Source organism: Hemiscyllium ocellatum, chromosome 18 (genome assembly GCF_020745735.1).
Source record: "Hemiscyllium ocellatum isolate sHemOce1 chromosome 18, sHemOce1.pat.X.cur, whole genome shotgun sequence".
NCBI lineage: Eukaryota > Metazoa > Chordata > Chondrichthyes > Orectolobiformes > Hemiscylliidae > Hemiscyllium > Hemiscyllium ocellatum.
In genome coordinates, this window is record NC_083418.1 from 21,661,103 (window position 1) to 21,674,851 (window position 13,749).

The 13,749-nt window shown below is 42.3% G+C and overlaps 1 protein-coding gene across 3 annotated transcripts in view; it reads left to right on the top strand.

The window, feature by feature from the left end:
- Nucleotides 1-12,408, top strand: part of dgkza (diacylglycerol kinase, zeta a) — a 570,823-nt gene extending 558,415 nt beyond the window's left edge. For all 3 annotated transcript variants that reach the window (XM_060838748.1, XM_060838746.1, XM_060838747.1), the window contains one exon: nucleotides 6,240-12,408. In XM_060838748.1, the coding sequence (XP_060694731.1) occupies nucleotides 6,240-6,356 (117 nt within the window). In that variant the 3' untranslated portion in view covers nucleotides 6,357-12,408. The remainder of the gene's footprint in view (nucleotides 1-6,239) is intronic.
- The last annotated feature ends 1,341 nt before the right edge of the window (nucleotides 12,409-13,749 follow it).

The window sequence follows — 13,749 nt, forward strand, 5'->3', positions numbered from 1 at the left end:
AAAAGAAAGATCCTATAAAGTGGCCAAGAGCAGTGGGAAATCAGAAGATTGGGAAGGCTGCAAAAACAAACAGAGGATAACAAAGAGAGAAATAAGGAAGGAGAGGATCAAATATGAAGGTAGGCTAGCCAGTAATATTAGAAATTATAGTAAAAGTTTCTTTAAATATACAAGAAACAAATGACAGGCAAAAGTAGACATTGGGCCACTTCAAACTGATGCTGGAAGCCTAGTGATGGGAGATAAGGAAATAACAGGAGTACTTAACAAGTACTTTTCATCAGTCTTCACAGTGGAAGACATGAGTAATATCCCAACAATTAAAGGGAGTCAGGGGGCTGAGTTGATTATGGTTGCCATTACAAAAAAGAAAGTGCTAGAAAAGCTAAAAGGTCTTAAAAGTGATAAATCTCCTGGCCCCGATGGGATACATCCTAGAGTTCTGAGGGAGGTGGCTGACGAAATAGCGGAGGCATTGATTGAGATCTTTCAAAAGTCACTGGAGTCAGGGAAAGTCCCGGATGATTGGAAGATCGCTGTTATAACCCCCTTGTTCAAGAAAGGATCAAGACAAAAGATGGAAAATTATAGGCCAATTAGCCTAACCTCGATTGTTGGTAAAATTCTAGAGTCCATCATTAAGGATGAGGTTTCTGAATTCTTGGAAGAGCAGAGTCTGATTAGAACAAGTCAACATGGATTTAGTAAGGGGAGGTCATGCCTGACAAACCTGTTGGAATTCTTTGAAGAGGTGACAAGTAGGTTAGACCAGGGAAACCCAGTGGATGTGGTCTATCTAGACTTCCAAAAGGCCTTTGATAAGGTGCCACACGGGAGGATGCTGAACAAGGTGAGGGCCCATGGTGTTCAAATGGAGCTACTGGTATGGATTGAGGATTGGCTGTCTGACAGAAGGCAAAGAGTTGGGATAAAAGGTTCTTTTTCAGAATGGCAGCCGGTGACAAACGATGTCCCACAGGGTTCAGTGGTGGGGCCGCAGCTGTTCACATTATATAATAATGATCTGGATGAAGGGACTGGGGGCATTCTAGTGAAGTTTGCAGATGATACGGTTAGGTGGACAGGCAGGTAGTACTGAGGAAGTGGGGAGGCTGCAGAAGGATCTAGACAGTTTGGGAGAGTGGTCCAGGAAATGGCTGATGGAATTCAATGTGAGCAAATGCGAGGTTTTGCACTTTGGAAAAAAGAATGCAAGCATGGACTACTTTCTAAACGATGAGAAAATTCGTAAAGCCAAAGTACAAAGGGATCTGGGAGTGCTAGTCGAGGATTCTCTAAAGGTAAACGTGCAGGTTGAGTCCGTGATTAAGAAAGCGAATGCAGTGTTGTCATTTATCTCAAGAGGGTTGGAATATAAAAGCAGCAATGTGCTACTGAGACTTTATAAAGCTCTGTTAGGCCCCATTTGGAGTACTGTGTCTAGTTTTGGTCCCCACACCTCAGGAAGCACATACTGGCACTGGAGCGTGTCCAGCGGAGATTCACACGGATGATCCCTGGAATGGTAGGTCTAACATACGAGGAATGGCTGAGGATCCTGGGATTATATTCATTGGAGTTTAGAAGGTTAAGGGGAGATCTAATAGAAACTTACAAGATAATACATGGCTTGGAAAGGGTGGACGCTAAGAAATTGTTTCCGTTAGGCGAGGAGACTGGGACCCGTGGACACAGCCTTAGAATTAGAGGGGGTCAATTCAGAACAGAAATGCGGAGACATTTCTTCAGCCAGAGAGTGTGGGCCTGTGGAATTCATTGCCGCAGAGTGCAGTGGAGGTCGGGACGCTAAATGTCTTCAAGGCCGAGATTGATAAATTCTTGATGTCACAAGGAATTAAGGGCTACGGGGAGAATGCAGGTAAGTGAGTTGAAATGCCCATCAGCCATGATTGAATGGCGGAGTGGACTCGATGGACCGAATGGCCTTACTTCCACTACTATGTCTTATGGTCTTATGGTCTCCCCATCCTCTGACTCCCAGCCCCTTCCCCTCACTGCCACTGCTCCCTGACACCATCTAAATTCATTCTTTCCATTGACCATCTGGGTCATACTTTCTATCTGTCTTCAACTATCTCCACTTCACCACTTTGCCCCCCCCTTCATCTGCAGCTCCCCGACACCTATCCCTGCCCAGAGGAAGGGTTACTCCTGAAATGTTGACTTCTCCACCTCCTGATGCTGCTTTGCTTGCTGTGTTCTTCCAACCTCCTGCCTGTCTACATTGGATTCCAGCATCCGCATTCAATCATGGCTGATAGATTTTTCAACCCCATTTTCCCACTTGCTCCCCGTAACCTTTGATCCCCTTGGAAATCTATCTTAAATATACTGAATGACCTGGCCTCCATAGCCTTCAATGGCAATGAATTCCACAGATTCACCACTCTCTGGCTAAAGAGCTTTCTCTTTATCTCCATTCTAAAGGGTCTTCCCTTTACTCTAAAGGCTGTGCCCTTGGGTCATTGTCTCTCCTGCCAATAGAAACATCTTCCCAATGAGCTCTCTGTCCAAGCCATTCAGTATTCTGGAAGTTTCAATCAGATCCACTGTCATCCTTCTAAACTCCAGAGTATAGTCCCAGAGTCCTCAAACATTCTTCATATGTTAAGTCTTTCATTCCTGGGACCATTCTCGTGAACCTCCTCTGGACCCACTGCAGGGCCAGTGTTTCCTTCCTGAGGAATGGGGCCTAAAATTGCTCATACACTTCAAATGTAGTCTGCCCAGAACCTTATAAAGCCTCAGAAGTATGTTCCTGCTTTTATGTGCTAATCGTCTCGAGATGAATGACAATATTGTATTTGCCTGCCTAATTACTGACTCAACCTGTAAGTTTACCTTAAGAGAATCCTGGACTAAGGCTCCCAAGTCCTTTTGTACTCCAGATTTCTGAATTCTCGTCCCATTTAGAAAGTAGTCCATGCCTTCCTTCCTTCCTACCAAAGTGCACGACCTCACACTTTCCCAAGTTACATTTCATCTGATACTTCTTATTCCACTCTTCTAACCTGTCTAATTCTTTCTGCAGCCTCCCTGCCTCCTCAATAATAATTATCTTTCCACCTATCTTTGTATCATCTGCCATCAGTTCTTTCATCCAGATCATTAATGTATAAAGTGAAAAGTTGCGGTCCCAACATACTTAATTGTGGAACACCAGTAGTCACTGGCTTCCATCCTGAGAAAGACCATTTTAACCCAACTCTCTGCCTTGTGCCAGACAGCCAATCTTCTATCCATGCTGTACCTTGCCTCTAACACCATGGTCCCTTATCTTACTCTTTGAAGCTGTCCTGCGATTCAGTGTTGTCATAGCAAATCCTCTATCACAATGCCATGTTCCCACTTTCTTCCTTGAAGCTTGAAGCTATTAAATCAAGCAAGTTATTCAACTCTTTCTTGAATATAGTCATACTCCACAACCAATTAAAACATCCTCTCTCATCTCCTCCAGCCCCATTAGAATTTTAAATGTTTCAATCAGATCCTCTCTCACCCTTCTAATGATTACAGGTTCAGCCGAACCAATTTCTTCTCACAGGACAGTCCTGCGATCCCTGGTACCAGCCTAGTACGCGTCCCTTAATGGTGAGCTTATCCTTTCTTAGGTAGGGAGATTGAAGCTGCAGTGTGGTCTCGCCAATACCCTGTACAATGTAAATAAGGCATTGCTACTGCTGAGTTCAAACCCTCTTGCAATGAATGTTACATTCCCATCCTTAATAACCTTGCACCCGTATATTTGTAATCAACACACTATCAGAACAGTTTGTGTCTATTTAAACTGCTAATTCAACTACATTATTACCAGTGGTCTGTGCATTAAGACAAAAAGTTGTTATACTTTGCCATGTGAGTCCATTTATTTTTGCCCCTTGTTTTCCCTGTCCTCTACTTTTGCTTCTTTCTTTCCTGTCGTTTGGTTCTGTTCTTGTTTCCCCACCCTCTTTTCCCTTGTTCTGGTACCCGTTGCCTGCCATTCTAGTTTAAACCTTCCCAACAGCACACCTTCAGTGGTACCCAGCATCATAGGTGCCAGGCTTTGGCCAATTTGATTCATTCCATGTGATATCAAGAAACAGCTGAAGACACTAGATACTGCAAAGGCTATGAGCCCTGACACCATTCTGACAATACTGAAGACTTGTGCTCCAGAACTTGCCACTCACCTAGCCAAGGATTTTCTGTACAGTTACTACAGTGACTTCTACCTGACAATTTGGAAAATTGCCCAGGTATGCCCTGCACACACAGTGTAGGAGAAATCCAACCTGGTCAGTTGCTGCCCCATCAGTCTCTCTCGATCATCAGGGGGAAGGTGTCATCTGTAGTTCTATCAAGTAGCAACTGTTCAGTGACATCCAGTTTGGGTTCTGCTGAGGCCACTCAGTTCCTGACCTCATAAACAGCCTTGGTCCAAACATATGCAGCAAGACCTGGACAATAACCAGATTTGGGCTGACGAGTTGCAAGTAACATTCGCAGCACACTAATGCCAGGTAATGACCATTTCAAATTGGAAACAATCTAACCAGTGCCCCTTGACATTCAGTGGTGTTACCATCACTGAATTTCCCCACTGTAAACATCCTGTGGATTAATATTGACCAGAAACTCAACTGGACTCACCATATCAACACCATGTCTACAAGAGCAGATCAGAGGTTCCCACAATCCAAAGATGTGCAGGTCAGATGAATTGACCATGCTAAATTGCCCATAGTGTTAGTTGTGTTAGTCAGGGGTAAATATAAGGTATGGGAATGGGTTTGGGTAGGTTACTCTTCGGAGGGTAGTGTGGACCTGTTGGCCAAAGGGCCTGTTTCCATACTGTAGATAATCTAATCCAGTCTTTAAAAAAAAAACACTCAAGAAGCTTGACACCATTCAGGGCAATGCAGCTGGCTGGATTGGCATCACATTTACAAACATCCACCTCTTCCACCACCAACGCTCAGTAGCAGCAATGTGTACCTATCTCCAAGATGCACTGCAGAAATTCACCAAAGATTCTTAGATACCACCTTCCAAATCCACAACCATTTTGATTTAGGAGGATAATGGCAGCAGATACATGGAAACGCCACAACCTGCTAGCTCCCCTGTTAGCCACTCACTATTCTGACTTGGAAATATATTGCCATTCTTTCACTGTCGTGGGGCCAAAATCCTGAAGTTCCCCCTCCCTATTGGCATTGTGAGTCTACCTACAGCAGTTCTAGATGGCAGCTCACCACCACCTTCTAAAGGGCAACTAGGGATGGGCAATAAATGCTGGTCAGCCAGCAATGCCTACTTTACATGAGTTAGTGATGTCACCAGCTCAACGAAGAAAGAAAGATGGACTTGCATTTATACAGCACCTTTCACGATTTCTTGTGGCCATAGAAGGTACCTTTGAAATGTAGGGACTGTTATAATGTGGGAAACAATTGCTCACATTGAGATCCCACTATGAGAAATGATATAATGGTGATCTGGTTTTGTGATTGTAACGTTATAAAATCATGAAATCCCTATAGGGTGGTAGCAGTCCATTTGGCCCATCGAGTCCACACCGACCCTCTAAAGAGCATCCTACCCTGATATACTCACCTATCCTGGCCCACAACCCTTTATTTTCCATGGCTAGTGCACCTAATCTACACAAAGCTGGGCAATATGGATAATTTAGCTTGGCCAATACTTCTAACCTGCATTATCTTACACTGAGGGATATTTATTTCTCCAAACAGCATCCCCATGCTCTTCTTCAAAATAGTACTGTTTACATTGTCCTGAGAAGGGCTGCTGGAGTTTTAGTCTCGCATCACATCAGAAAGGCTGTATCTCCTGTCATGCAGCATTCCCTTGGCACTGCACTGAAATGTAAGCTCTGATTTATTTTGTGGTCTTGATCTGAGCCTTGAAGCCATGACGTCTTGACTCACAACTGAGACTTGGCTGACACCATATGACGAAAAGAATCAGTTTAGTACAAGGCCTGAATTGTCCTGATTCTGATAATATATTGTGGGACCAACCAAGGACACAGCAATGTGTAGGCAGAAAGTCTCGATTTCTTGCAGTGCAGTCTCTCAGACAACATTGCCTGTTGTGGTGTGGGTAACCTGCTTTTAGAAGGGGCCCTGTTAAAAGTGAAGGTGGGATATAGTGCTGTGGATGTGTGTCCAAGTGTGGACTTACCTTTGTCTCTTTCCTGTATTGCTCCTCAGGGCGACACACCGAAAAACAAGGCAGAGAAGGCCATGGATCTGGAGCTGGCCGCATACCTGGAGAACCGGCAGCATTACCAGATGATTCAGCGAGAGGATCAGGAGACGGCTGTGTAATGTTGGCGAGGAGCTGATGGCCAATCTCCACCCCACCTTCTTCACCCGCTCCCCAAAGACTGCATGCCTGCTGCCATTTGTGACAACATGGCTCTGTGGTGACTCCACCATCGGCCAGCCTCTGTGTGTGTGTGTGTGTGTGTGTGTGTGTGCGCGCGCGTGCGTGTGTGTATGTTTGTTTGTGTGTGTGTATATTTTTAAAATTCTTGGCTAAACCCACACCCTGGAGCAAACGGGTGCCAAAACCAAAACTGACAACATGGCAGTCACTGGGTACCAAACAACGGTTGATGGTAACTATGGTAACAGTCTGCCAGGTTGAGCCTCACCAGTGCGAAGGGTGGATAGGCAAAGTTGATGGCTTCTATTGAAGTTAGCTACTTGTGGTGATGCGTCGGCACTCATGTTTACTTTGTGCTGTTTAAATTGCACGTTACGTGGTTACACCGCGTAGCCCCTATCTATTTCTTTAGCTGGGGTATGCCCAGTGCTGTTTTTGCTGCTGAGACAGTAGCAACTCGAGAATTAGTATAAAAAAAGATCCAAGGTTAATGCTCACTACTTTGTAAAGGGCAATTGTACTATAGTACAAGCTGAAAATATTAATATGGATCTGACTTCTCTATTTTATGGCTGTATTTTTAAGAGAAAACTGTGTGGAAAAGTATACTTTTTTGTGCACATTGGAACTTTTAAACGTGAGGATAATGTTTAGTGTTAATTTGAACGATGTCTACTGCAAACTCACTGGAGTCTAAAAGGCAGTCTGATCAGGCTTTTGTAATGTTTACAGTGCAGTGTGAGTGGAGAAGGGAATAGGGATGGGTAGTTATAATAAATATCCATTCTTAATCACCAGGGGATTCTGGTGGGAGGTGGGGGAGGTATATGTTGTCAATCATGTCTAACATGATTTGAAAGGGGTGAGACTGAGAAATGGAACGGTAAACATCTTACATCCCGGCCTCACCTACCAACTAAAGACTTTGCTTACTGGTGAGAGATGAGATCAGCTAAATCCATCCCCATCTTACAGATATTTACAAGTACCCTTAATTGCATTGTTTTGTTTTAAACAAACCCAAGTTGTTACTTTCACCCAGGCATTCGGGTAAAAAGTGCATGGATTTCTAAAACTGCAGGTCCCCATATTTTTCAGGCACCTGTAGGCTGTTTTAGTAAGAAAGCTGTCCAATTCAGCAAGGGTTCTGTAAAGAGGGTACCCTTTGTTTAATCTCAGTTAATGAATGAAAATATGAGCCCCTGATTTAGCTTAGTGCTGAGGCCTTCATTATGATTATGTCCAAAAGAAGGATTTGTAGAGAGTTGCTATCAGCTGCCCTGATGGCTCAGTTGGTTGAAATACATCGACCAGTGTGGTCCTGAGTCCTACAGACTAGGCAGGCCCCAGGTTCTGTGTTTAGTCTGTGCTGACAACTCATCAAATCTAACACAGTGGGTCTAATATCCCTAAGCAAGCAGGTGGAGGCTGAGGGGCAAGCTTCAAAGAATCTTTCATTTCCTGACCATTCCAAGAACTGTAGTCAATGTCCCTTCCCTAGCAGCCATCTACAGTATGACCTAATTTGGACATCATAGGCAGTGTGCAAACAATCTGGCCAAGTAAATGGATTATTTAATTATAGATTCCCCTGTTACTGCACAGCCCCTGTACATCATGGCTATTTTTAAAATGTATTCCTTTGTTCTGCTACATCTATCTATCATCTTCAAAATGAAAATATGGGATGCTATGGCAAAAGATAAAACGTTAGGCAACTTTTAAAATCCCAATTGGAGCAATTTTTTATAAAGATTGAACAGTTTGAAGTGTAACTTAATCAGCTCCGAAGGGCATTAATCCATCAGAAAGCAATCATAATACTCAGGCTAAATAGTCTGAAGGTAGCAACCTTAAAATATTAAAACCCTTCTCCTTGTATTTTCTTTTGCTATGAAAAGCTAATTTTCTGTCTTGCAGTCTTCACAAGCTTTTCCTGTGACACCAAAATTATAAATGATCAGAACATGTACTTGAAGTTTCCAAGTGGTCATTCAGCAACATTGGAGACCCTTAAATTCACCTTAACTTTTCTGTACTCCTTTCAGATTTTCTCACAAGCCATCTCTGAGAAGCTTTTGAACATTCTTCCCTATCTTTAGGTTGGAACATTTCTGTTTGTTTTTCTCACCTCTGTGAAGATCCTTGATAGATCCCTTTATTTCGAAGGTTCTCCATAAAAGCAGATGGCTGTTACTGTTGAAGAAAGGTAATGCTAGTGGAAAGCTAGTGACAAGGAGCCACCCTGTCATCAGTCACAGGCAGATACCTTTAGATTATGCAAGTCTTAAGCCATGATACCCATCAGTCTCAATTTCAAAAAGGTTTCCTTTGTGAAAGCTTAGCGTAATGTGGTGGATACAGAATAGAAGAACTGATTTATATAAAAAGCGCACTCAGCCTATTACACTGATACTGTATGGTTGAATGTGTTGGGTATTAGAAAGATCTTAACTCAATTTTCCTTTCAAAATATCCAACTAATTGGATGTTTAGCTCTGAAGATTCTGGTAATTGGTTTAGAATAATATATATTGTATGACTTGACATCAGCTGAACACCAAGATAGTACTGCTATAAGGATAAAGAAATTTTTCATTGCATCGAAGTATTAAGGGAAAGGAACCCTGGCTTTCTGGAGGCAATTTATTGGGGATGGGAAAATGATGTGGGATATGCAATGGGCAGCAGAACCAGTACCGATATTTTTACACTGTTGCCAAAAATAAACTCACCTCAGTGTCAATACTCAAAACGAATGGTTTAAATAACAACAATAAAGGTTTACAGACTCTCTCTGATCTTACCTGGAAAACTAGCACACGACCAGGAAGAAGGGAAGAACTGAACCCTCTGCCACACTGTCTTTGAAGCTGTCATCCAGGATTGTAGACAAGACAGAGAAAGTGATGCTCCACATGAACAGAGTGGAGACCGGCTGCTCCATTCTCTGCTGTCAACTGTGTAAATAGGTTTCTTTGAACAAAACAAAGTCTGTCTGGTTGTAAATTATCCAGGATAGTACAGATATTGTAATATTCCTGTGAGAGTCTCTTGATGTGTTTCTGTGACATTTCTGTGTGTATAATAGCTTAACTATGGGCCCCACTTTTGTAGATTGGTATATCTTCAACCATTGGCAGTTGTTTTTATATTTGCAGTTTGTGTGTGTGTATGTTTCTGAAACAGATACCTTGATTTGCCTCGTGTCGAATGAGTTGATGCAACCACGTTGTTCCTACTTGAAACTGTGAACCAAGTCCCAGCGTGTTCCTCACTGGCTCATTGTGAAGCTTTCCAGTCAGTAGACCATGTAGCACAGCATGTTCTTAGCACCAGAGTAGATATTGCAGGTGAAGGGATTGATTCAGGCAAACTGAACACCATGCTTTCCATTATCTTCTTCACACCCCCCTCCCCCAATGCAAAATGGGCTGGCAATTGGAAGGCAGGAGAAGTGTTACATGTGGAATTTGTTGCTGGTTACTGAAGCATTGCTCCCAGTTTGATAACTGTAACCTGATAATTACAGTGGATGATATTGTTGGATGAATGTTGACACATTTTTATTAAATTCCTTAGTATCCTGTCTCAATGCAGACAATAATCCAATGCAAAATAAAAGCTGACAAAGAAATTAAGTGCAAATATGTCACACCATGGCTAATACTCATAAAAAAGAGAATCTAAGTGATATGTTTGAAATGGAGTTTCTGCCCTCAGTACTATATATGATGTCCCAATTTAGTCTTTTTTGTTGTTTTAATAATGTATTTTATTCCCATTTAAATGTCTTTGATTCCCAAACTCAAACATGCGAGGAAATGATTGGTATATGTGCTGAAGACTGTGGCGAAGGGGATGGTAAACAATTGGCGGAGATGAAGCCTAGAGAGAAAGAACAGCAGTTGGACAGACAAAGGAATGGATGACAATAAACCCAAGAGAAAGAAAAGCGGCGAATGGGCACCATTAGTGGGTGAAAATGGGTTGGCTGTGCTGAAAGCAGACCATGTGATGGCAAAGCCTGGGGTGTGAGGGCTGGGGTATGGACTTGGGAGAAGGACCAGGAATGATGAAGGGCTTTTGTCCAAAACGTCGATTTTGTTGTTCCTGGGATGCTGCCTGACCTGCTGTGCTTTTCCAGCACCACTCTAATCTTGAATCTAATCTCCAGCATCTGAAGTACTCACCTCCACTTTGGGAGAAGGTGCTGAGGCTCTAAAATAATTGAAATTGATATTGAGTAGTGAAGGCTGCAGGGTTCCCAAGTGGAAAGTAAAGTGACATTGTTCCAGTTTGTGCTGACTTCACTGGAGCACTGCAGTGAAACGGAGATGATGGCCAATGTCCACCATGTTTCCATTTGTGTCATGGGTTTTTGTTTTTTTTTTGCAATTTTCAGTCCATTTATCCTGTGAAAAGTTTCCTACACAATCAGATATATAATGTTTGGAAATAAGTGCATCTCCTTTCCTGAGATGTTGGAAAAGGGGAAGAAGATGACAAAAATTGGAACAGCTTGGAAAAGGGGATTCAATAAAGACAGCTGGAGTTGGAAGTTAGAGTGGAACTGTATGTAGAGAAGCTGCATTGCTTCTGGAATCGATCAAATTCAGACTGTACTAATAAGACACAAAGTTCTTCCACTGTATTCCTGAGTAAGTGAGCAGAGCAGTTTTAATCATTCAGCACTAATTAGGAACGTTATTTAAAAGAGACCAATGTCTGGTTGTTAGAGGAACTAAGTGGAAGGTGGAAACACACTTTAGCATCGGAAGAACTAACAATTATACAGTGGAACTGAAACATGTTTTGAGGGAAATTGACAGCAAATTTAAGACCAGAAGATACAAGAGCATTGTAGGCCATTCAGCCCATTGAGGCTGCCCCACCATTCACTTTGATCATGGCTGATCAGAACACCGTTGAATCCACTTTCCTGGCTTTACCCGATAACGTTGATTCCCTTACTGATTCAAAGTCTATCTTAACCTTGAAGATAGAACATAATATCCGAATCGGTATTTAAACTGTCAGATTAAAAATCTGATATTCTCCCACCTGAGCTTAGAAATGAGGGTTGATCTAACTTATCATTGTACAGCAAATCCTAAAGAGAGAATCATATCTCCAAACTAACCGCCCCGCTATCAGTGTTTCTGTAACTGATGTGTGAAGTGCTGACATTCAGTGCTCCACTCTCCAGTGTGACTATCTCTTACGTTGATGAGGGCAAAGTTTGCAACAACAAAAACCTCACCCAAAAGAAGAGAAGTTTCAATCCCATCCCCAATCATTGTCTCACTTAACTGTGATATCCTGAAGTGTAAAACTAGTCTCAATCTCCCTATAGACGCTGAGTTGGTTGTATTGGTCTCTGTGTTGGTCACAGTGCTCCTGCTCTTGGGAGAGGATGAATCAGTGGGCATCCTACTCTTTCTACTAAAAAATGAGGTCTGCAGATGCTGGAGATCACAGCTGCAAATGTGTTGCTGGTCAAAGCACAGCAGGCCAGGCAGCATCTCAGGAATAGTCCCTAACTAGTAAGTTCTGTATGTGTGAGTGAATGTGAAGATTTGAATTGAGCTTGTTTGTGTCATATTGTCTACTGACTCATGAATAGTGGACACTCCGTGATCTTTCATCACTCCCCATAGAACAGAGCAAAAATGTTTTGGAAATAGTGGAAGAATTGTCACTTACCAGGATCTCCCATCCTCCAAATAGTTAGGGGTCAAAAGAAAACACAAAGGGACCTCAGAAATGCCTCGACATACTGATGGGATGGTTTGTGTCAGAATGAAGTCTTTTTGAATAAAGACATGATAAAAGGTAGCACATGCCACATGACCTTGGTGTGAGGAATGGCTGTGCCATTGCTGACTCAGTGAGCAACAAGCTGGGACCTGGTATAAACATCCATTTACTGGGTTGCATATGAATGGATTTGATTGTATTTGCATCAGACTGGACCAATAAAAAGATGCATAAAGGACTGAGCCAATTAATTACTAACATAATTATCTTCTGGCAGTTCACACGAACCAAGTTTTTCTGTCAAGATTGATAGTCACTTTTAGGGTTTTGTTTTTTTTTCTCATGCCTTTTCTGGTTGCCCCAACACCACAAACACATTACTCCTGGAATTCTGTCAACGGGGAAAGCAATTAGAAGTGAGTCAAATATAGGTTATTTGCAACCAACATTATGCAGCTAGAATTGTGTTCTGAGAGAGAAACCAGAAAGTACATTATTTGGGTAGAGGGGAGAGTTTCCTGAGGAGGTTCTCCCAAATGGTTGGTAAAACATCAGTGAAAGATTTACTTACATAGTTTTACAAAAGTGGCATTGAAGCCAGCGGGTCTGTCCTGCAGTTTCTGCTTCACAAGAGAGTTCATCTAAACATCTTTTCAAATCCCCTCAGTATGTATCTCTGGAGCTGTCAACTGCATATATATGGCTTTTTCTGACTTCCTCTTAAATGAGTTAATGCCTTTTCATTCAACTAGGCCTTGGAATAGTACCTTCCTTAGCCTTGCCACTTGTTGAGGAAGTGTATCCTGATTTCTCTGTTGGGTTAATTGCTGACATATTTATATGACCAAGGTGAGGTTTGTAGTGTAGTTATTGTGCATTTATTTTACACTAAATTGAACGTAAGCTTGACTCATTGGACTGTAATTGGATACAGCCTCCCTCCCCATTCCCCCAAATACAGAGGAACCTCAATTATCTGAACGACGTGGAGAGGGAATATTTTGAGTAGGAGCTGTTATATGTGAGGTTAATGTCACAAAATGTCACTGACCTAGAAATAAACAGCCTGGACTAATATTCCAGAGATGTGAATTCAAATTCCAGTACTGTTTTATGTGGCACCTTATTGAATGTCTTCTGAAAATCCAAATGCACTAATCTACTAGTTCCACTTTATCAACTCTGCATGTTACATCTCCTCAAAGCTCTAGAAAACCTGTCAAACATGAATTCCCTATCACAAAACCATGTTGGCTCGTTTGATTGCATTCAGCTTTCATAAATGTCCTGTTGTTTCTTCCTTAATAGATCAATTTCCCTAGGACTGATGTTAGACTAATTGGTCAATCATATCCTGCTTTCTGTCTCCCTTCTTGAACAGGGGTGTATCATCAGGCTTTTCAACGCTCTGGGACCCTCCCAGAATCAGATGATTTCTGGAATATTTTAATCAATGGTTCTGGTATCTCTGCAGTCTTTGGATCCTTTAAAATCCTTGGATTCAGGCCATCAGGCCTTGGCAGCTTGTCCGCCTTTAATCGCAGCAGTTTGTCAAATAATTAGTCACTTCTG